The sequence below is a fragment of the Beta vulgaris genome, chromosome 9 (genome assembly GCF_026745355.1).
Source record: "Beta vulgaris subsp. vulgaris cultivar EL10 chromosome 9, EL10.2, whole genome shotgun sequence".
In the NCBI taxonomy this organism is placed as follows: domain Eukaryota; kingdom Viridiplantae; phylum Streptophyta; class Magnoliopsida; order Caryophyllales; family Amaranthaceae; genus Beta; species Beta vulgaris.
Window position 1 is genome coordinate 38,821,647 of NC_079210.1, and position 23,039 is coordinate 38,844,685.

Sequence of the window (23,039 nt, forward strand, 5' to 3'; positions counted from 1 at the left end):
TATTAATACACACACACACACACACACACACACACACACACACACACACACACACACACACACACACACACACACACACACACACACACATATATATATATATATATATATATATACACTGAATAATCATATCATTAATTCAATTATAGTTATTCAAGGAGAGGAAAGAGAACGCCAGTAAGCCTGGGTCAATCCCCTATAACCACTTACTTCAATATTGTAGGCCGGGACGAAACCCTGTAACCACCTACTTGTAGGCCAGGACGAAACTCTATAACCACCTACGAAAAATCATAATGGCCATAACAGAGTCCCTAGTGTTCACACCTCTTCTACTTGGATCACAACAAGATAGAAGGAAGACATTAACAGAATAATCAGCATAGTAACCAGAGAACCTGTAGGGGCCGCTGAACCACTCATACAGGGCAACCTGTTCATCATTTCCCTCCGATATTTCACTTTACGTGATTAACATCTTTTAATTCACGTCATCACACAAATCACATATACATTATTTACGTCATCTTATTCAATTTACGTCATCTTGTTCAATCCAGTGTGAACATATTCAATCCATCATAATCTCAATCCATTCATAGAGATTTCAATAACTCATTTCATAAACACAACCGTAGCTTGAGTTCATTTATCATTTCAGATTTATAATCATTTCATTATCACAAGTTCTTATCAATTTCAACTTTCATACACTAGTGGAAAAATGAAGAAGGGCTGCGCTAAAAAAGGCATGTAGGGCTGCGCTTTTTGACAGCAGCCCTTCCTGCACAACCCTTTATGTTTTTTCCCCTAGTGATAAAGTCTCAATATTAATCACGATAATAATACTCATGATAATCATAATGATATATAGTAATAATAATAATCGTAATAATCATAATAATAATAATAATAATTATAATGAGAATCATAACATTCTTAAATGACATTAACCGATTTTAATAACATTATAATAACATCTATGTGATATCGTACATCGTCCATGGTCATGTTCATAATCGAAATCCATAGTCATTGTCCGTTTGTCATTCTTATTCATAATCCGCATTAAATCGATAATCCATAATTATAGTCCATACTTATAAATTTTATAAGCACATAATAATCACGTAATCAATTCGTTTTACGCTAACGGGATCTATGCTTAGATGGACATTGGAGATTACCTCGTGATGTGTGCCCAAAAGTTAAGTTCACGAACGTATTAGCGCTCTTGATAATCCTCTTCTACGAAATCGGAGTCTACAATAGTTGTTAACGAGATCTAAGTTAGTTCCTAAATAACCCCTTTTTATAGACGTATATAAGATAAACGATTTAAATAATCCAAATAACTTTAAAGAAAATCTTAATGATTTTAAGAGAGTTTATAAATCAAAGTAAATTATTTATGAAATCATTTTAAGTATTGAAAGATTACTTCAACTTATTTTTATTAACTTTAAACAATTAAGTTAAACATGAAAACTAACTTTACTAAAGTAATTAATTTAGGAAGGTTATTGAGTTTTCGTTTCAAAAATAAAAATAGACTAAATAAAACTAATAAAACCAATTAAACTAAAAAGAAAAGAAAGAGAATGAGTTTTAAAACAAGGAACTCAGTTTCTCAAACTGAGAATTGAAATGAGGAACGAAAAAAGTCAGGCGGAACAGGGGAAGGTACGAGGGTGGAGTTCGAAGCAGGGGAGGATCTGTGGTGGCGGTTTTGGCCGGCGCACAGAGGCGAACGGGGGAAGGCAGACAGAGGGCTCAAAACAGGGGGAAAAGAGGAAGTTTTGGCCGGTGATTTCTGGCGGAATTTAGGCGAGGAGGCTGGCGGGTTTTGCGGCTGGGCGCAGCAGGGGTGAAAGTGAAGTCGCTCGGTGGTTCAGGTGGTTTTATTGTGGTGGTTCAAAGGTGGTCGAAGAGAGGCAAAGGAGGTTTGATAATGGTGGTTTCAATTCTATTTTAGATTTCAAAATCAAAAATCAGAAATTTAGGAAGCAATAAATGATTGAAGCAAACCTTTGAAGTTTTGTTTGCTTGAGTAATTGGATGTGTTTGGGTCTCTATTTATAGGGGAAAATCTCTGAACTTGTGGAGTTTAGTCAAGCTCCCTTAATGGAGGAAGTGAGGAAGGGGGAAGGGAAGAGATGGTGAATCAGTTTTTCAATTCTTTTTCCTTTTTTTTTTTTGTTTTGTTTTGTTTTAACTTTTCTTTTTGGTAAAAGACATATGGATTATGGACTAGTATTTGGGCTTTGGATTACTAATGTGAATGGACAACATGAACAAAGGTATCCATAACAAATTTAAGGAGTTTGATAAATTAGAAATAATAAAATGAATAATAAAATGATTTAATTGAAACTTGTTAAATAAATCAAAACTAAATGAAATCATTATTTTTAATAAACATAGTTATCAAATAAAATCGCATTTCATAAAATAATTTCAAGTGGAAATAATATTAAATCTTAATAAATAATAAAATAATCTTTAAAAATTCGGGGTATTACATCTACTCCTCCTTAAAAACAAAGTTCGTCCTCGAACTTTAAAGTTAGATATTTAATATTCACGAAACAATAGTTTTGCGCTTTGTTAGTATTACATTCGGTCTCCCTTAAGGAGTTTCGTCCCCGAAACTCGATAATCGTACCTCAGAAAAGAGTTCAGGATAACACTTTTTCATGTCGTCTTCTGTTTCCCACGTTTCTTCCTCGGTTTGATGATTAGACCACAAAACTTTGACCAACTTTATTGCCTTGTTTCGGGTGTTTCTCGATTTGGAATCAAAGATTCTAACAGGACATTCTTCAAAAGTGAGGGCCTCATCTAATTCAATGGTTTCAGGTAGGATAACATGGGAGGGGTCAGATATGTATTTACGAAGTTGAGACACATGAAAAACATTATGAACCTTGACTAAATCTGTAGGTAAGGCGCGCGGCTAACCTATAAGCCACTTGTCCAATCCTCTCCAATACTTCATAAGGTCCAATATAACGAGGACTTAGCTTTCCTTTCCTACCAAACCTCATTACTCCCTTGGTTGGTGAAACTTTTAGCAACACTTTCTCTCCAATTGCAAACTCCAAATCTCATCTCCTTTGATCGGCATACGATTTTTGTCGATCTTGAGCTGCTTTCATGCGCTCTTGAATCAACTTCACCTTGTTGGTAGTCTCTTCTATCATTTCCGGTACTAAATTCAACGACTCGTTCACATCACTCCAACATATAAGACTCCTACATTTTCGTCCATACAATGCCTCATACGGTGCCAATTTTTCCAGTTCATCATTCATTTCTATCCTTTCGATGTTCCGTCTTCTTCTGCTGAAGTTCATTACTTCATATATTGGCTACTGATCATCCCATAAATCAATCCTATTAGATTAATATATACTAGCCTTTTTTGCACCCGTTACGTGCGTGGATTATTTTGGTGATTATTATTGATTTCATCTAATGTAATTTTGAATGATGTAATTTATAATCATCCTTAGTTCTAATTAAATATCAAGTGGTGTAAATACAAAATATAAAAATTAGTTGATGAAGAAGTTGTAATCTAGGTATTTTTATTACTTGTTAATAGATGTTGGTATAATTATTGCATTTATAAGTTTAGGTAAAATTAAAATTTTATGTCTTTGGTTTTGTAGTTGATTTGAAAACTGTTTTAGTTATGCTAATTTGTTTTTCAATCATAAACTTTTTCTTTCACTACACATAATTTTATGAAAGTTTATTTTAGCTACTTTGAACTTCCTTTGATATACATATTTTAAATTAGGTAGGCTTATGATTGAGGAAAATCTCGAAATCTTAATAAGTAATATTTTTTATTGAATGAAGGGTTAAAAGGTTTTTTCAAAGGGGGACACTATAGCTCCCCCTTAGCTTATATAATAGAAATTTTCCCTTTTTGCACTTAATTTCTTTTAAATGAAAGGGCCAAATTTTGATAAGTAGTGCATGACCTCTATATATTATTTTTGAAACGGAAAAATTTATTTATTTATTTGAAGTCATACGACATTTACAATAGAAGTCATAAACTAAAATATAGAGATCAAATTGAAAGAAAATTAATTCTAATATGGCAAAACCACGATCATTGAGCAGAACTAGTCCTTCTAAATAATCTCTTTCAAATTGTTGTCTCATGCAGCATTATTCGAGGGGGGCCTAATGATTTTAGCGAATACGGCGACGAGTGGGGAGGAGTTGGTGGCGGTAGTCATTTGATTTCAGTGGTAGTGCTGTATTCTTGGGGGGTACGTGGGACTTTGAATTAGTGGTGGTGGGGAGGGTGAGTTGGGTTGTGTTAGTGGTGGATTCAAGTGGTGGAGAGAGATAAAGGCTTTTAAGGAATTGAGGTGGTTGAATTGAACCCTAGAAAATGAGAAAATAGAGGAATCAATAGAATGTAACCATAGGTTTTAGGTAAAACAGATTAATTTAAGAAGATAAGGTATTAAGGCCGGTGGGATTATTTTGAGATTATTGAAAGTTGGGACTAATTTAAGCATACCGGTCAAAGAAGGGATAATTAAAATTAATTATTTCTTAAACTTATAGAAGTTTAGGTTAAATTGATAGATGTATTGGTAAAACCAAAACCACAATCATTTAGCAGAACTAGTCCTTCTAAATAATCTCTTTCACATTGTTGTCTCATGCAGCATTATACGAGAGGGCCTAATGATTTAATGTAGTTTTGAGGTAGAACTGGAGTTAATTCAAACTATTGTACACGAAAAACTGACCACTCTAGCAATCTCGCTCAAAATCCTATCAACACATCAACCTTCAAATGGAGATAGGGTCTAAACCTTGCTAACACACAAAGAAACCAAACTAATACACCCACCGTAAAGCTTCAAAACCTATATAGGAGATTAAGGGCCTGTTCTCCCCAACTTATTTTCAGTTCAGTTCAGCTCCCATCAGTTCAGTTCAGTTCAGCTCCAATCAGTTCAGTTCAGTTCAATTCAGTTCAGTTCAGCTTAGTTCAGTTTAGTTTATCTCCATTCTTTTATAACCATTTTGTTAAATATTATTATTATGTTGGTATAATTTATTTACTAAGGGCCTGTTCTCCCCAGCTTATTTTCAGTTCAGTTCAGTTCAGTTCAGTTCAATTCAGTCCAGTTCAGTTCACTTCAGACCAGTTCAGTTCAGTTCAGTTCAGCTCTTGACAATACTTTTACTCTCACATATCACTATTCATTTCAGTTCAGATCAGTTCAGTTCAGTTCAGTTCAATTCAGTTCAGTTCAATTCAATTCAGTTCAGTTCAATTCAGTTCAGTTCAGTTCAACTGTTTTATGCCGAAGAGAACAGGCCCTAATTACCTTATTATTATTATTATTATTATTATTATTATTATTATTATTATTATTATTATTATTATTATTATTTAAATATATATCATTACTATTAAGTATTATTACTATTGTTGTTGTTTCTATATATTATTTTGTTTATTATAGCTTTACTCATTATTATTACTATTAGTATTAGGAGGAACATGGTTTAGGTCAAACTACAAATAAACCCACTTTTTTTAGCCCATAAACCAAACAAATCGCGACAAGACGGTTTATGATGTAATTTTTGCGGTCCAACCCAATCATTATTTTCATTACTAAATATTTTTATATTATTAAATCTAATTATTAAAATAGTAATATTAATTTACTTCTTAGATATTATTGATATTATATATCATCATCAAGTATTAATATATTAATACAAATAATATAATATAAAATAATAATTATTAATTATCATTATTATCATTAATTATTATTATTATTATTAATTTATGATTATTAACATTATTTATTTATAACTATCATTTAAAAATATCCAAAATACTATTATTATTATTCATTATCATTACTTATCATTATAATTATTATTTAATATTCATATTATTATTGTTTAAAATATTATTTATATATTTATTACATTCAATTTAATTCAATTTAATTTAATTCAATTCAATTCAGTTCAGTTCAGTTCAGTTCAGCTCAGCTCCAATAAGTTCAGTTCAGTTCAGCTCCAATAAGTGTAGTTCAGTTCAGTTCAGCTGTTTTATGCTGAAGAGAACAGGCCCTAAAGCCATCACACAAATGAGACTTATTGAAAACTGCGAAAAAACTAAAAAAAATTAAAAATAAACTAGAAACTGCAAAAAGGAGAGAAAGATGGGCTTACCATGAACGAAAACATCCACGATAGCCTCTCTAAAGGGTTTTATGTGAAGAGAGGAGAGAGAACATAACATCTATAATATTTGAGACAACCTGTAAATAAGTAAAAACTGGCAACTGGCAACTGGCAAGTGATGGCTAAAAAGGGATTTAAAGAAAGAAAAGAAATTTTCCAAAGTAATATGAACAAAATAATTTGTTTCGTACGTTATAGTTCATGGGAAACCGTTCTGGAAAACACCCCCTAAGAGTTGGGAAAAATCAATGGTTAGAAATGTTTAAGAATATGAACTTAATTACTGTCTATTTAGGATTATTTTCCCCTTAATTCCAAATATGATATAAATTACCTCTTACGTTGCAGATACTATGGCTCACAGAGGCTAAATGAAAAAAGTGATGTGTATAGCTTCGGGGTGGTTCTTCTGGAGCTCATAACCGGCCGGCCTTCTATCATACGAGGCAATGAAACCGCGTACATAATTACATGGGTTACTCCTATGCTTGAGAGAGGAGATATTCATAACATCGTCGATAAGAGATTAGAAGGAAATTTCAGCACCAACTCGGCATGGAAATTTTTGGAGATTGCTATGTCTTGTGTATCATCTCTTGGTATCCAAAGGCCACACATGAACCACATTTTTACTGTCCCATCTGAAGAACAAGTAAAAAGATAGCCATTTTGTTGGTTAACCACCATATCATTTTATGAAGAATAAAAGATTGTTTTATTTCTGTTGTAATAAATAACAACTTAGTTGGTTGTTATAACAAACTCTCTGTTGTAATATCTGGAGCTCAGTACTATAAGTACTGCTTCTGTCATTAAGTTTCTGGTTAACTGAACATAATACAAAATTAGAGATTTCTCTCTACATTTCCTTCTTCCTTTATACTTTACTCTTATGATAATTCTCATGGTATCAGAACAGATTTGCTCAATTCTCTTCTGATTTTTTTTTTCTAAACATCATTCTTCGATTTTCTTACACATTTTCTTTGATAAATTTCTGAAAAATGGTGGAAATCAATCCAAATGAAGGCGATAAAGAAGAACAAAGCGTTGAACAATTAAGTTCATTTTCTGGAAATATGCTGAATGTAAGTACATCTTATAATGATCCTTTCTTCATCTCAAATTCTGATCAAACTATGAGCAAGTTAGTTGTGGTTAATCTGAATGGTAACAATTATGTTAGTTGGAAGAGAAATGTTCGTAGAGCTTTGATAGCTAAAAATAAGCTAGGATTTGTTGAAGGAACAATTACAAAACCTGAAGAGACTGATAAAACTTTTAATCAATGGATGCGTTGTGATTACTTGATAATCTGTTGGTTGATGAATTCTATGAATGAAAATATTGGGGAGAATTTTACATTTGCTGAAAGTTCTGCACAGTTGTGGAAAGAAATTGGAGAATGTTATGGTCAATCTAATGGCCCGCAAATTTACCAATTAAAGCGTGAATTAGACAATTTACGTCAAGAAAATCAGTCGATTATGATGTATTATGGCAAATTGAAGAAGTGTTGGGATGAATTACAAAATCTGAGAAGTATGCCATCTTGTACTTGTGGAGTATTGTCTAAGTGTAGTTGTCAGTTTTTAAAAAGATTGGCTGAATTTGAATCTGAAGAGAAATTAATGCAATTTCTGTTAGGATTAAACAGTGGATTTGATAATGCTATTAGTAACATTTTGGCTATGGATCCATTGCCTCCTATTAGTCGAGCCTATTACTTAGCTCAACAGGTTGAGAAACAAAAAGAGGTTAGTGGATTGAACCACAGAAATGAAGTTAATGCTTTTCTAGCACAGAAACCTTCTGCTTATGGTAAAAACACTTACAAGAAAGATTGGAGGAAAGGGTAGAGTGATAGAACTTGTGAGTATTGCAAGAAACAAGGTCATACAAAAGAAACTTGTTTCAAGTTGACTGGGTTTCCTGATTGTTTTAACAAGAAATATGGTAGTAACAACAGTCATGGTTATGGAGGTTCAAGATTGGCTGCTAATGCTACTGTTGAAGATCTTGAAATGGAAAATGATCCATTAGAACTCAGCACTGCTGGTCCAGTTCTATATTCCTCTGCTGATAATACTGGTGTCAAGAATGAAGGTGTTGATCCTGTCATGTTTCAGAATATAATGCAAGAAGTTCTGAAAGCTATGAAAGGAAAACAAGAAGCTACTGGCAGCCATTCATATGTCAATTGTGCAGGTAACACATCTTCTGTTTTGCAACATAACACTTGGATTATTGATTCTGGGGCCACTGATCATATGACATTTAATGATAAAATGCTGGTTAATAAAAGACAATTGTTCAAGAAGATTGAGGTGGGGTTGCCTGATGGTAGTAAGAATTTTGTGTCTGAGATTGGAGATGTTGTGCTTACTGATAATTTATTGCTTAAAGATGTTCTTCTTGTGCCTTGTTTTCAGCATAACTTGATTTCTATTGGAAAATTGGCTATAGATTCTGGTATTGAAGTAATGTTCAAACACAACATTTGCAATTTCTTTTCCATAAATCATTCTACAATCTTAGCCACAGGTCATCTGATTAAAGGATTGTATATTCTTAATCTTGACAATCATAATCTTTTCAGACCTATATCATCCTCTTTCATTTCACCAGTCACTACAAATGTAGCTGTTAATCAGTCTGAGTCCCATATTCACTCTAGTGTTAATTCTTCTTTCCATATCTTACATGCAAGGCTTGGACATCCTTCTGTTTCTACAATGAAACACATTACTGATTGTGTCTGTCCTCTTGATGGTTCCTTTTTTTGTGAAATATGTGTTTTAGCCAAACATCATAAATTACCTTTTCCCAGAAGCTTAAGTAGAGCTTCCAAACTCTTTGATCTAATTCACATGGACCTTTGGGGTCCATATAAAACCCAAACACTTACAGGAGCCTCTTATTTTCTCACAATTCTAGATGATTATAGTAAATGTACATGGACTTTCATGCTACACAATAAACTACAAGTCTACAGAACTATTTCTTCCTTTCTTCTTCAAATTGAAACACAATTTCAAACAAAAATCAAAGTCATTAGGTCTGATAATGGTACAGAATTCATTCAAGAACAATGTCTAGATATGTTCATGAATAAAGGCATTATTCACCAAACTAGTGTTGTTGGTAGACCCCAACAAAATGGCCGTGTTGAAAGAAAACAAAGACATCTTTTAGAGGTTGCTAGATCTCTAAAGTTTCATGCTCAACTTCCTTCCAAATTTTGGGGAGAATGTCTTTTAACTGCTACCTTCCTTATTAATCTCATGCCATCTTCTGTTATACACTGGAAGACACCCTATGAGCTTCTTTACAATCAACTCCCTGATTACTCTTTTCTTAAAGTTTTTGGTTGTCTTTGTTATGCATACAACAATGATAGAACCAAAGATAAATTTACTCCTAGAGCTAAAGTATTTTCATAGGTTATCCTTTTGGTCAAAAAGGATACAAAATGTATGACTTAGAATCTCATAAAACTTTTGTTTCAAGAGATGTTTTATTTCAAGAAACCACTTTCCCTTTTCATCCTAATTCTCTTCCTATATCTTCCACTGTTCCTTCTGTTCCTTTACTCAATTTTGATGATCCTTTAACAGATGTCTCTCCTACTTCTATGTCTCCTATACCTCATATTTCTACTCCTTCTTCTCTTGTTCTTCCTACTGTTTCTGCTACTTCCCTTTCTCCTTCTCATGACCATACAGATCAAAATGTTCCCAATGTTTCTTCTCCATCACATGTTTCTCCTATATCTGAGTTACCTTCTAATCATAATTTGGCTCCTACTTCTTCTCCTATTAGCCCTTTCTTTTCTTCACCACCACATGTATCTCCTACTACTACTGTAGTTTCTAATGTTTCTCCTATCAGACCTACTAGAATCACTAAACCTCCTGTGAAGTTCAAGGACTTTATTTGCCCTACTCTTCCTTCTTCTTCTCATTCTCATTCCTTTGTTGTGAACTCTATTTCTAGCAATGTTGTGTATGATCCTACTTCATACAAAGAAGCTAGCCAATATTCTGAGTGGAGACTAGCTATGCAAAAAGAATTACAAGCACTTGAGGATAATCACACCTGGGATCTTACTGAGTTACATCCTGGCAAGAGAGCCATTGGCTCTAAATGGGTTTTTAAATCAAAGTTTCAACCAGACGGCACTGTTGAAAGATTCAAGGCCAGATTAGTGGCTACTGGTTATCAACAGGTGGAAGGGGAGGACTTCACACATACATTTTCCCCTGTTGCTAAACTAGCTACTGTTAGGGTTATCATCTCTCTTGCAACTGCTAAACAATGGCCTTTATGTCAATTAGACATAAATAATGATTTTCTGCATGGGTTTCTAGATGAAGAGGTGTATATGAAGCCTCCTCTTGGCTATGATAAGGCTAAATCAGGAGAAGTTTGTCACTTAAAAAGATCTTTATATGGCCTAAAACAAGCTTCTAGGCAATGGAATAAAGAATTAAGTAGGTTTCTTGTTTCTCTTGGCTTTGTTCAATCTAAACAAGACTACTCTCTCTTCACTAGAGATTTAGATGGGGAATTTCTTGCTCTACTGGTTTATGTTGATGATATGGTGATCACTGGTACCTCACAAGATCAGATTAATGTGGTTAAACAAGCTCTGGATGCTGCTTTCACCATTAAGGATCTAGGTGCATTAAGATACTTTCTGGGTATTGAAATTATCAGAAACTCTTCAGGCACTTTTCTGAATCAAAAGAAATATATACTTGATGTGATTCAAGACTTAAAAGTGGACAACAGTAGACCGGTTTCTACTCCACTTCCTAAAGGTCTAAGTCTTTCTACAGATGAAGGGGAGTTATTAACTTCTCCTGATCAGTATAGAAAGCTTGTTGGTAGGTTGCTATATCTCAACATCACTAGACCTGACTTATCTTATGCTACTCAGCATTTAAGTCAGTTTGTTAGCAGTCCTAGAAAGCCTCATCTACAGGCTGCTATACATGTTGTGAGATACTTAAAGTCAACTCTACACTTGGGGCTATTTTATTCTGTCAATAGTGATATGCAACTGTGTGCCTATAGTGATGCTGACTGGAGCACTTGTGCTTTCACCAGTAGGTCTCTCAGTGCATATTGTATATTTATTGGTACTCATCTTGTTTCTTGGAAAACGAAAAAGCAAAAGACAGTCAGTAAATCTTCTGCTGAAGCAGAATATAGAAGCATGTCTAGCACAGCTTCTGAAATTGTATGGCTAGAAGGGTTGTTACAAGACTTACATGTGCATGTTCCTTTGCCTATTACCTTGCTATGTGATAACAAAGCTGCTGAACACATTGCTCAGAATTCAGTCTTCCACGAGCGCACTAAACACTTGAAGAGGGATTGTCATTATGTAAGGGAGCAGATTGAAGCAGGCTTTCTTCAAACATCACATGTTTCTTCACAACAACAACTGGCTGACTTACTCACCAAGGCTCTTGCTGGTCCTCAACATAAGCATCTATCTTCCAAGCCTGGACTTGTGGATTTGTCACATGTCCAGCTTGAAGGGGGGATATGAAGAATAAAAGATTGTTTTATTTCTGTTGTAATAAATAACAACTTAGTTGGTTGTTATAACAAACTCTCTGTTGTAATATCTGGAGCTCAGTACTATAAGTACTGCTTCTGTCATTCAGTTTCTGGTTAACTGAACATAATACAAAATTAGAGATTTCTCTCTACATTTCCTTCTTCCTTTATACTTTACTCTTATGATAATTCTCACATTTACATCACTTCCATGTGCTATAAAAGAATCAACACATTTTTTTTCATTCAACCTCCAAGCTTTAACAGTTCTATCAAATGAGCCAGTATATAAGATCCCTTCAACAAGGTAATAAGCCATGCAAGAGATAATATCCTTATGTTGTGGGGTAATTGTCTTAGAATTGACCTTATATTGTGGGGTAATTGGCCTAGACATAAAACTTTTGAAATGGCTAGCATTTGGTAAGGTAGTAACTTTTCTAGGCCTAAAATTGCCTTTACCATTTCTCATATCCCAAACCCTAATTTTGTGATCTTTATGTGAAGTAAAGAGCATATGAGCATGGGCTACCATGGCTCGAACATCGCCGGAGCTTGCATGAATATAGTTTTTTGTATGGCAGTCGAGTGACTGCCATGCATGAACTCGGCGACTGGACGAGTCAGTTAAGACTAGGTCACCTGATGGCTGATACAGCAATAGAGTAAATGTCACCGTCGCGGTGTAGGGAGGAAATGCAACAATAAAGAAGAGAAGGATGAGAAGGAGTCCATAATGGAGAACGAGACCATATTGATTCTGGGCTTTGAGGCATCAATGGCGACATCGCCGCCTCGAGGTTGAGGTTGAGGTTATGGTTAGGGCCTTAGGGGAAAGGTGGTTTTTTTCATGGAGTTGAAGAGAGAGGTGATGAAAGCTTGGTGAATGAAGATCATTATCATCTTCTATAGTAGGAGTATTTTTTTTCTTCATGAAAGAATTGAGTAAGAGTTTTTTTGGTGAGTAAGGTTGAGTTTGTGCTCCATTATTATTGTTAAGGACGAAAGAGATATTCTGAAGATGCAAAAATTTCTGGCTACGTTGAGAGGGCTTTTAAGATGTCTATTAAGATGTCTCATGGAAGACAAAGAGAAAGAGAAATGCACAACAAGGGAAACCAGACACTTGACAATGAGTTTACCATTGCTGATGCGGAGATTGAAATGAATCCTAGTGCTAGATAGTTGCTGAGAACCATCACGACTTCAAAAAAATTCCGATGCCGGGAATCGAACCCGGGTCTCCTGGGTGAAAGCCAGATATCCTAACCGCTGGACGACATCGGATTGTGTGCTATTCTCTGCTTGTAGCATCATTGTTTCAATCCACTTCAAAATTGTTATTATTTTAACTAAATGTGTATTTAAAATAATTTTATTACAAACAACTTTTCATAAACATGTTATTATCCTATCATATTGGATAATCACTCAATCTATCCTTTAATAGACTTCTTAATAGCTTTTTGCTCATATTTTGATGCTTTATACCTTTAACTAGGTTTTGACCCGTGCAAAATGCACGAAATTTTTTGTATTTATAAAATTTATGATTTTATGATGTTTCTCCCAAAATCATGGGGTGAATATTAGATCGTGATTTAAATTTTTTATAATCATATCGTTTATGAGGAATATTTTAAAACTGATTTATAACCCGTGCGTTCAATGACTGATGTAATTAATATTATCGTGCGACGTTGACTAAAAAAGTCTTTGCTCTACTCATTGTTATACATTGAGGACCAAATAAAATCACAATTCGCTCCATTATCGGGATTCAATCATGCAACCACTTCTTTTACCACTTTATGTTGTCCCTACTTTCCACAATCCCTCTCAGCCCCACTCTTTTGTTGTCTTGAGATCCCGTGATCTTTATCACAAATAAAATTTCAAACCCTAATGCTGGTAACTCTTGATATGGCTAACTGAACCCGTGCAAATTACAAACCAAAAATGGAGATTTAAAACATAGCTAGAATTGTTATTTTTAATTGAACCTTTTTCCTGAATTTGGACAATATCATATTTAAATAAAATGGAAATTTATTCGAAAAATTGCTACATTCGATAAATTGAATCTTATGTTATTAAAGAAAAAAGTTCCCGTTCAATACCAGATTTATTCGAAAAAAGTTATCCAAAAAGTCTGACCACAGATTCATCGAACGCACTTGATATTTTCGAAAATGGAGAGAAAAAGAATTTGATTGTGTTTTTATCCATTGACGTTGTGTGTTTGAGATTCAGATGTTATCTACATAAGTTTTTATATGAAGATGATGATTCACTTTCTAGATGTTCAAATTGAGATGGAAAAAGACAGAATTTTTATGGCAGTGAAAACTGAGAGTTCTAAGCAAGGGTTTGTTATAGTTTGGAACCATTATTAGCAAACTTAGATTTTGTTAAGATTATATTCGGTTTCTAGATAGAAGTAAGATTCTATGCACCTCTCTTAGAATTTAAAGCTTGTAAGTTTCATACTAAACCATTTTTTAATTTATTTTGGAAAGTAATATATAGAATAAATTGTATTGTCAATTATTTGTTACATGCACAATTCACCCGTTTTTTCATTTTTATTGTGAGTTTGTGATTAGCTCACTGACCCAGGTCAATAATACTTGTTCTAAATGAATGGTAATATATAGAAATAAAAATCAATTTATATGTGGAAATATATTATATGACATTTTATCTTTTCTTTGAGATGAACACCTAGAAATTATGAGCTCTCAAATTTCATATGTATGGTAATATTTATTTTTTTTAGTTGTGATTCGGTTGAGTGAATAAACTGAACAAATCGCTACACTTTGACTTTCACGCTTGTCGATGCACTACTTTGACTACGTACTAATATCTTTAATTATGTATTATAGTAAAGTATAAAATTTTGATTTTCTGAAAATATACATTGAGACAAATCCAACAACATATTACATTATAACATTTGATTTTATCTAATAGTAAATAATGCATGGTCAAACCTCATTCATGAATAGTGGAATTTTCAAAGTGTAGCGAGTAATTCGAAACGGAGGAAGTATATGACTTATAAACTTCACAAAGATACAACTACACTAAAATTATGGACAATAAATTTCACATAAGTTCTATATGTAATTTTAATCTTTAACCTTACATAGAGATGCCATACATTTACCAGTTAAGATATCATATTCCTAGCGACTTTAAATATTCGATGTATATTTTGTACAATGAAAGGGTCCCATTGTTATTATACTAAAATTTAAGACATCTCATGCTTGTTGTTACAAGGCTATCCTCCTTTAAGTTTTACAAACCTCATGAGCCAAGTAAAAGTTAACTTTTGTTGAGACTTTGTTATCTTTTCTAATATATTTATATATTGGCTAATCCGTTTTTTAGTTGATAGTTTAATATTAGGTGCTAGTACATAAGATATTTAGACTTTTGTGCAAGTATTAGTACATAAGATGTTTATTATTTTGTGCAAGCTAAGTGTTAGTACATAAGATGTTTATTCTTTTATGCAAGCTAAGTGTTAATACATAAGATGTTCATTTTTTGTGTTATACATGAGGTGCTAATATCAATTATTATTGATTTTATCGTGGATCGTGTTTTGTATTGCTAATCACATTGTAAATCATCGTTTTATGGGATACACCGTAGTCTTTGTAATATGACGGCCCATGATTTTATAGTTTGCAATGAACTTATAATTTTGATGGTATGGATATGTGGTCAATGATCTTATAATTTGAACTTTTTAAAAAAACTATAATACAACTTATTGTATGATTAATACAGTCCCTTGGTAAACTTTAAGTTTAATATTATAATCTTTAAGACTTTTGTTTTAATTTGGGTTTAAGAAGAGAGTACAACATGTTCATTTAAATAGTTGTAATACCTTAAGTAGTACTTAAAATAATATCAGCTTCTTGCTATAAATTTATTTCTTAATTAGTGCCAAAATATATGATTAGTAACTAAATACCGAATTTAGGAGATATGAATTTTTAATTAGTTTCTAAAATACCGTATTTAAGGGATATGATTTTTTTAATTAGTGCCTAAAATATCGGATTTAGGAGATTTTTTTTTGCAGTTTAATGATGCATAAGTAATTACTAATTGATAGCAATCGATTCCTAAAATTTAGTTGATTTACATTCTATAACAGAGAACTTTCTTAAATAGCTTTCCAATTATATGCCTAAAAAAGGTACTGCATAACAGAAATATTTAGAGACAAATACACGTGGCAAAAAATTGTAAAAGATACTACTAAGGATTGACACATCAACCAAGGATTTCTTGGCCTAGTGGTTAAGATTGAGGTGCTGTGAACGATAGGTCACAGGTTCAATTCCCCCTCCCCTTCTTTGTACTTTGTACTGCCTTCATGGCTCATATGGATAAAAATAAAAAAAAATAAAAAATAAAAAAAGGATTGACACATCAGCAATTCAATTTGCTCTTGACACATAAGCAAATCCTTATTGCTTTATAGTATTATATAGATTTTGTACATTAATGCACATTAGGATGAAGTTAACAATATTTCACATTACTTTATTTGTATTTAATATTTATTTTTTTTTTTTTTTGATAATTTGTGACATATTTTATTTATAAATAGGAAAGATACAACACTAGCAGTACTAATAACTCAACTACCCAAAAAAGGTAGATGCCTTCTAACATCCACACTTCACTCTACAAACATCCTTCAAGGAACATTAATGTTAAAGGCTGAACTCTAATACGAGAGTCTAAAGCAAAATATGAGACAGTCATACTAGGCAAGGAAATCATTTTCACGCCTAAGCCCTTGCTTGGCAAGAGAGCGTCGGCCACCACATATTTACTCCTTCCTTTGTGGATGATCTGGGTATTGAGCTTAGAATTCACGGCATTCCTAATGAAATTTAACATGAAATTCAGATTCCACGGACCACCCACCTTATCATTGCACCATTTAACTGCGTTTATGGAATTCGATTCAAAGATAATCGGCTGAGAACAGATGGCAGGTGATGAGGATGACATTTTGATGGCTCGGTAAATTGCAAAGATTTCTGCAGAATTGATATCCATAGGTGGAATCGGACATGAGAAAATGCAAATAAAAGTGCCTTCACTGTTGCGAAGAACACCGCCAATGGCACTTAAATTGCAAATAGGATTATAGGACGCGTCAACATTCCACTTCAAGGAGAGGGGAGATTGAGAGGTCACAATCAATGAAGAGATAATCTCCAGATTTCACAAATTCGTTACAAAAAACACACATAGCTTCAGGTGCTCCAACGATGCCCATCTTGAATAATTTCTCCCTTGTGTTTAATTTGCCCAAGATTGCGATCCATGTGAAGATCTCAATCCTATGAGGCACTAAACCTTTCCATAGTTTTTTCATGTTTTCCAAAGAGGCCATAGGAGAGATTTTGTCCAATTCACGAGTAAATGACTTTACCGAAAAAAGGCCATTTTTTACACGGGCCCAAATAAATCTTATCAAACCATAAGCATATAATTCAATAATATGGAAATTAGAGAAATAATTTACATGATCAATCCATACTAGGGTTCGACCCTATCCTAGATAAAAAAAGACTACTCACTAATCATGATAATAAAATCAACAAACTTAATTGAAAACATAATTAAAATAAATAAAAGAGAATGAAAGAATAGAACTTGATAAGCAATGTTTCAATATAAGATGAATCTCCAAGATAGCAATAGATTCAAACTAGAGCAAAATATGGAGAAACTAGAGAGAAAACCCTAAGAACCAAATAAGTAATCTTCAATGATGAATAATATATATCCTAACCTAATTAGAAAATCTCTAATATAAAATTGTATCTCTTAATACTAGTAGGAAACTAAGTTAAAAGAAAAGGAAAGCCAATTAAACCATTATAAATGGGCGAAATAATAAAGTAATATGCGCGCGTGTAGGAAGCTTGAGCTAAATTGGGCCAACTTGTGAAGTTCATCTCATAGAGTATAAATCTCCTTGAGCCATGCAACTTATCGATGGCAAGCTCTTCAATCCTACTTTTCAATGCCGCTGGAATCATCCAATTATCATAGTGGAGTCAAAAGTTGTGTATAGAAGAGTAAAGATGATTCGATTTCCACAATTCTTTATCAAATTCCAACTTTGTTTTAGCTCCAATTTGCACTCGAGGATATCGCAAATGATCCTTATCAACATAGCTTCCTTCCAATTTCTTTTAAGTAATCAAATTTATGCCCATAAACTGATAGCATAATTTCTCTTCAAATTTATGCCCATAAGTAATCAAATTTATCAACATAGCCTCCTTCCAATTTCTCTTCAAGACATTCCTTTCTAGTTAAAGTAGGATTTTTTCCAAGAAAATAGCTCATCTTCAATTTTCATTCAATTCACTCAAATTTCTTTAAACAAAACGACATGTGTGAGACGTAACTTAGTCATTCCAGATATATGAGATGAAATTATGCTTGAATTAATAGATATTTTATGCTAAATTGATGAGCTTCTAGGTTAAATTTATAGATGTTTAGGCTAAATTGATAGATGTGTAGGTAAACCAAAATGTTTGGGTTAAACAATATATATGTACGGCATAAACTGATAGATGTATGGCTTAATAAACTAAGAGATGTCTAGCTTAAACTGATACGCGTCTCAGTCATGTCTTATACTGAGACGGTCTCACAAAAGATTTGTCGTTAAATAAAAACACTTTTGTTTTTTGGTACATAATGAAAGTTAGGACACCCTTCTCTCAAGGGAGACTCCTAACGAATCCAGAAGAACTAATTTATTTAACAAAGGTTCCGTAAAAACATACACGTCTACCGAAGCAGCAGAACTATTGTGACCTTTCTTTAATAGAAGATCTGCTACCCGATTAGCTTCCCGAAAAATATGCTTAATGGTGTAGAATCTAAACTGACGAAGCAATTGTCGAATGTCATCAATTAGGGTTTGGATAGTCCAAGGATAAGTTTAATGCCCTTGCAGCACTCTTATAACTACTTGATTATCTCCTCCAATATATAGATATTGAATATGTTGCTGAATGGCAATGCAAGTATCAGTCCATTTCATAATCCCCAGGCTTCAGCAATTGTCGAGAGCAGAGGTTTGGCCAAATCGATAATCTTGAGTGGCCACAAGAAAACCAGCGGAGTTGCAAATGACAACACCGGCAGCGGCTGATGAGTCAATAATTGAACCATCAAAGTTAAGCTTGAAGCAATTGGAGGGGGGAGGCTGCCAGCTAACTGCGATGGAAGTAGGGGACCTGCAACAAGGAATTGAAGAGATAGTAAAGGAAAAATCCATCGTATGTCGCGTAGTCCATTCCAAATGCAAATGCTAGGCTCTGTAATAAATACGATTTAAATTAAGCATATTTTCCTCGAAGATAATTGAATTGTGTTCCTTCCAAATACTCCACAAATTATAACAGAACAATTGTAAGGCCTGAGGGTAGGGACGGAGACGCGTTAGGCATTGGAGAAGATCTTGAGGCACTATATAACGGATTTTTGGTCGTAGATAATTTGAGTTCAAATATTGAATTATTAGAGGGCATGTGAAAAATAAATGGTCAAAAGTCTCATTATCAACTTTACAAAGAGGGCAAAGAGCGTCATTAGTGACTTGACGGTCGGCTAAATTGAATTTTAACGGCAAACCATTTTGTAGACATTGCCATAGAAAAATTTGAACTTTAGGGGATATATTAATTTTCCATATCCAGTTAAAAGACCAAGGAATACTGTGAGGAGTAATTCCATGAGCGAGCCAGGTGGCTGTTTTAACAGAAAAATCTCGAGAGCTAGTAAGCCCCCAACAAGGAACATCTGCGGTGGGATAGCTAGGGATAGGAATCCCCAAAATTAGGTGGATGATATGGGATGGAACTAGTTCATTAAGTAGAGAAACATTCCATTGCCTAGATGGAAGAATGACACTACTGACAGTAAGTTCCAGATTAGCAATAGACATGATTTGAAGATTTAGCATTTTAATAAGGCTTTGATTAGCACACCAGTTATCAATCCAAAAATAAACATTTGTTCCATTTCCAATTTTTCAACGTATTCCCTTCCTTAGAAGCTCTCGAGATCGGAGAATGGACTTCCAAATATGAGAGTCTCTTAACTTAGTTTTGTACTCAAAGAAAGAAGTATTCTGAAGATATTTTTGGCGCATAAGATTTGGCCAGAGAGAGTGTTGGTCAGAAAGAATTCGCCATCCCATTTTAGCTAAGTATGCTTCATGTACATGGGTTGTTTTCCGAAAATTCAACCCACCATATTTTTTAGGACGACAAATTTTTGACCATGCAATTAGGGATAGTCCGGAAGAGTTTGTTGAGGAGCGCCAGAAAAACTTTCGGTTGATATTATCAATTGTAGAGCATATTTTCTTGGGAAGCTGAGTCGTTGCCATAAGATAAGTTGGGGAAGATTCTAGATGACTCTGAATAAGAACTGATTTTCCAGCTTTCGACATAAAATGATTGTGATGCCAAGAATTTATTTTGTTGTCAACTTTTTGAACTAAGTGGTGGAAATCGCTAGGCATTGGCTTATAAGTGGAGAATATAACGCCCAAATACCTTCCCAAAAAAAACCTTTGGGGTCATATTGAAAATACCCGTAAGCAATCGTCGTTAGAATTCAGGACTTGTTTAGAAAATATGGTCGCTGATTTAAATTCACTAACTACCCTGGATTAAGGCAAAAAAAATCTAGAATATTTTTGAGGCGATGAGCAGAATCTAGGTTAGCTTTACAAAATAGTAAGCCATCGTCAGCAAAGAATAGCCTTGGAATTGTCTGAGAATGTGGACCAAGTTTGATTCTAAATCCTGATTTTGAGTTTTTTGCTGCAAAATCCAGTTGTCGACAGAGGACATCCATACATAAAATGAAAAGATAAGGTGATAAAGGGTCACCCTGGCGAAGTCCTCGAGAAGGGTGAAAGACAGAGGTTGTATCTTGATTGATGATAAGTGAGTAGGTGACAGTCGAGATGCATTGCATGATCCATTTGATCCATTGCTGGTGAAAACCATAACTTTTAAGAGTATGAATTAGAAAATCCCATTCGATATGGTCATAGGCTTTTTCCATATCTAATTTCAGGGCAAACCATCCCATTTTACTTTTTAATTTGTTAAAGATATTCAGGATTTCTTGAACAATAAGTACATTATCATGTATAAGCCTTCCAGTAGTATAGGCATTTTGAAATGGGCTGATAATTTTAAGAAGAACTGGCCGAAGACGTTAAATAAAAACACATATTAATACTAATACGGGTTTTATTGAAAAAAATTCCCTGATCTATTTTTTACGTAATAAGTATCACGATCTCTTAACTCACATTAAAAAATTCATACTATTATCTATTCGAATAAATATGCACTACCTCCTTTTACAATATATCCACCATTTTACTATTTTGGATGTTTCACAATACATGCACCATTTTCTCTTTTGGATATTTCAATAGATGCCTTTCTCTAAAACATAATCAAACATAATCACATGAGTTTGAAATACAGTGACAATCCTCTCTACTCACCTTGGTTTGTGTGCCACATTATGATTCATCCATTGGGAAAAAGAAGTAGTATTTGTTCTACTGTGTTATAATTCTACTAGATACTGCTTTGTTTACAATTGAAATTCTAGAAATTGGTCGTGAATTCAAATGAATGGGTTATTATTATCTGTTTTTTTTTTTTTTTTTTGAGGAGAGGGTTATTATCTGTTGAAGCAGGCGCTAGGCTTACATTTTTGAAATCATTGGCAATACTTTAGTGGTTAATTGATTCCTGAATGTATTGGACTTTGAAGAGCGTGGCTTTAGTTTTGCTTACCAATTTTTCCAGTTCATCATTCATTTCTATCCTTTCGATGTTCCGTCCTCTTCTGCTGAAGTTCGTTACTTCATTTATATATTGGCTACTGATCATCCCATAAATCAATCCTATTAAATTAATATATACTAGCCTTTTTTGCACGCGATGCAAGCGTGGATTATTTTGGTGATTATTATTGATTTCATCTAATGTAATTTTGAATGATGTAATTTATAATCATTCTTAGTTCTAATTAAATATCATGTGGTGTAAATACAAAATATAAAAATTACTTGATGAAAAAGTTGTAATCTGGGTATTTTTATTACTTGTTAATACACTACAAAAAAAAGCTTATATAGCGACGGATTTTTGGAGACGGATATATATCCGTTTCTAATTTAGAGACGGAATATTGATAATCCGTCTCTAAAAGAACTGTCTTTGGATTTTAACATTTTTTGCAATGACGCCCTTAGGAATAGGGAACAAAGACATGTAATACAAGAGGAGACTAGACAAAGATGCTTTGATCAAAGTGATTCGCCCTTCCAAAGAGAGCATCTTGCCCTTCCATGATGACAATTTTTTGTTCATTCGATCAATAATGCTATCCCAAGCATTCAATAGAGACATCTTACCTCCGATCGGCAAACCGAGATAAGTGAAAGGGAATGAACCAATCTTGCATTGAAGAGAGTCCGCCGCAGATTGGAGCCAAGAGGGATCCACATTCAAACCCAAGATGCTATTTTTGTGAAAATTGACTTGTAACCCCAATGCGAGATGAAAGAGTAGCAAAGTCTTCTTGATGTTCATAAGGTACTTAATGTTTTGAGGGCAAAAGATGATGGTGTCATCGGCATATTTGAAGATGAGAAATTCGCGTACCACCTTTCACGATTTCAACACCCTCCAATAGGTTCGAGGAGATTACTTTTTGGATCAAAAGGTTGAGCGGCTCAACAACAATATTGAAGAGAAAAGGGGAGAGGGGATCCCCTTGTCTAAGTCCCCGATGCAGTTTAAAGTGAGTAGTGGGAGAACCATTTAGGAGCACAGAAGCCGATGCACTCATTATTATGCATGCTCTAATCCACGAACACCAAAGCGGGGGGAAACCCATTTACGACAAAACCCACTCCAAATAGCTCCATGAAATACAATCAAAAGCTTTATGAAAATCAAGCTTTAGGAATATTGCCTTCTCCTTTGATTTATGACAAGAGTCAATCAGTTCACTAGCTATTAGGGCACCATCAAGAATTTGGCTTGAGCATGAGAGGGTATGAGTTTTCGACTGTGTAGTCTATGGCGAGAGGGGACTGGTTGGGT

At 33.9% G+C, this 23,039-nt stretch overlaps 1 protein-coding gene and 1 non-coding gene across 2 annotated transcripts; one reads left to right on the forward strand and one right to left on the reverse strand.

The window, feature by feature from the left end:
* The first annotated feature begins 2,238 nt into the window (after positions 1-2,238).
* Positions 2,239-6,913, forward strand: LOC104903722 (probable LRR receptor-like serine/threonine-protein kinase At4g29180). Its single transcript, XM_048637134.1, has 3 exons — positions 2,239-2,300; positions 4,184-4,276; positions 6,598-6,913. The coding sequence occupies exons 1-3, from the start codon at positions 2,239-2,241 to the stop codon at positions 6,911-6,913; spliced, it is 471 nt and encodes a 156-aa protein (XP_048493091.1).
* A 6,122-nt stretch (positions 6,914-13,035) lies between these two features.
* TRNAE-UUC (transfer RNA glutamic acid (anticodon UUC)) lies at positions 13,036-13,107 on the reverse strand. Its single transcript has one exon. It is a non-coding gene; the product is annotated as a tRNA-Glu (tRNA).
* Positions 13,108-23,039: the final 9,932 nt, after the last annotated feature.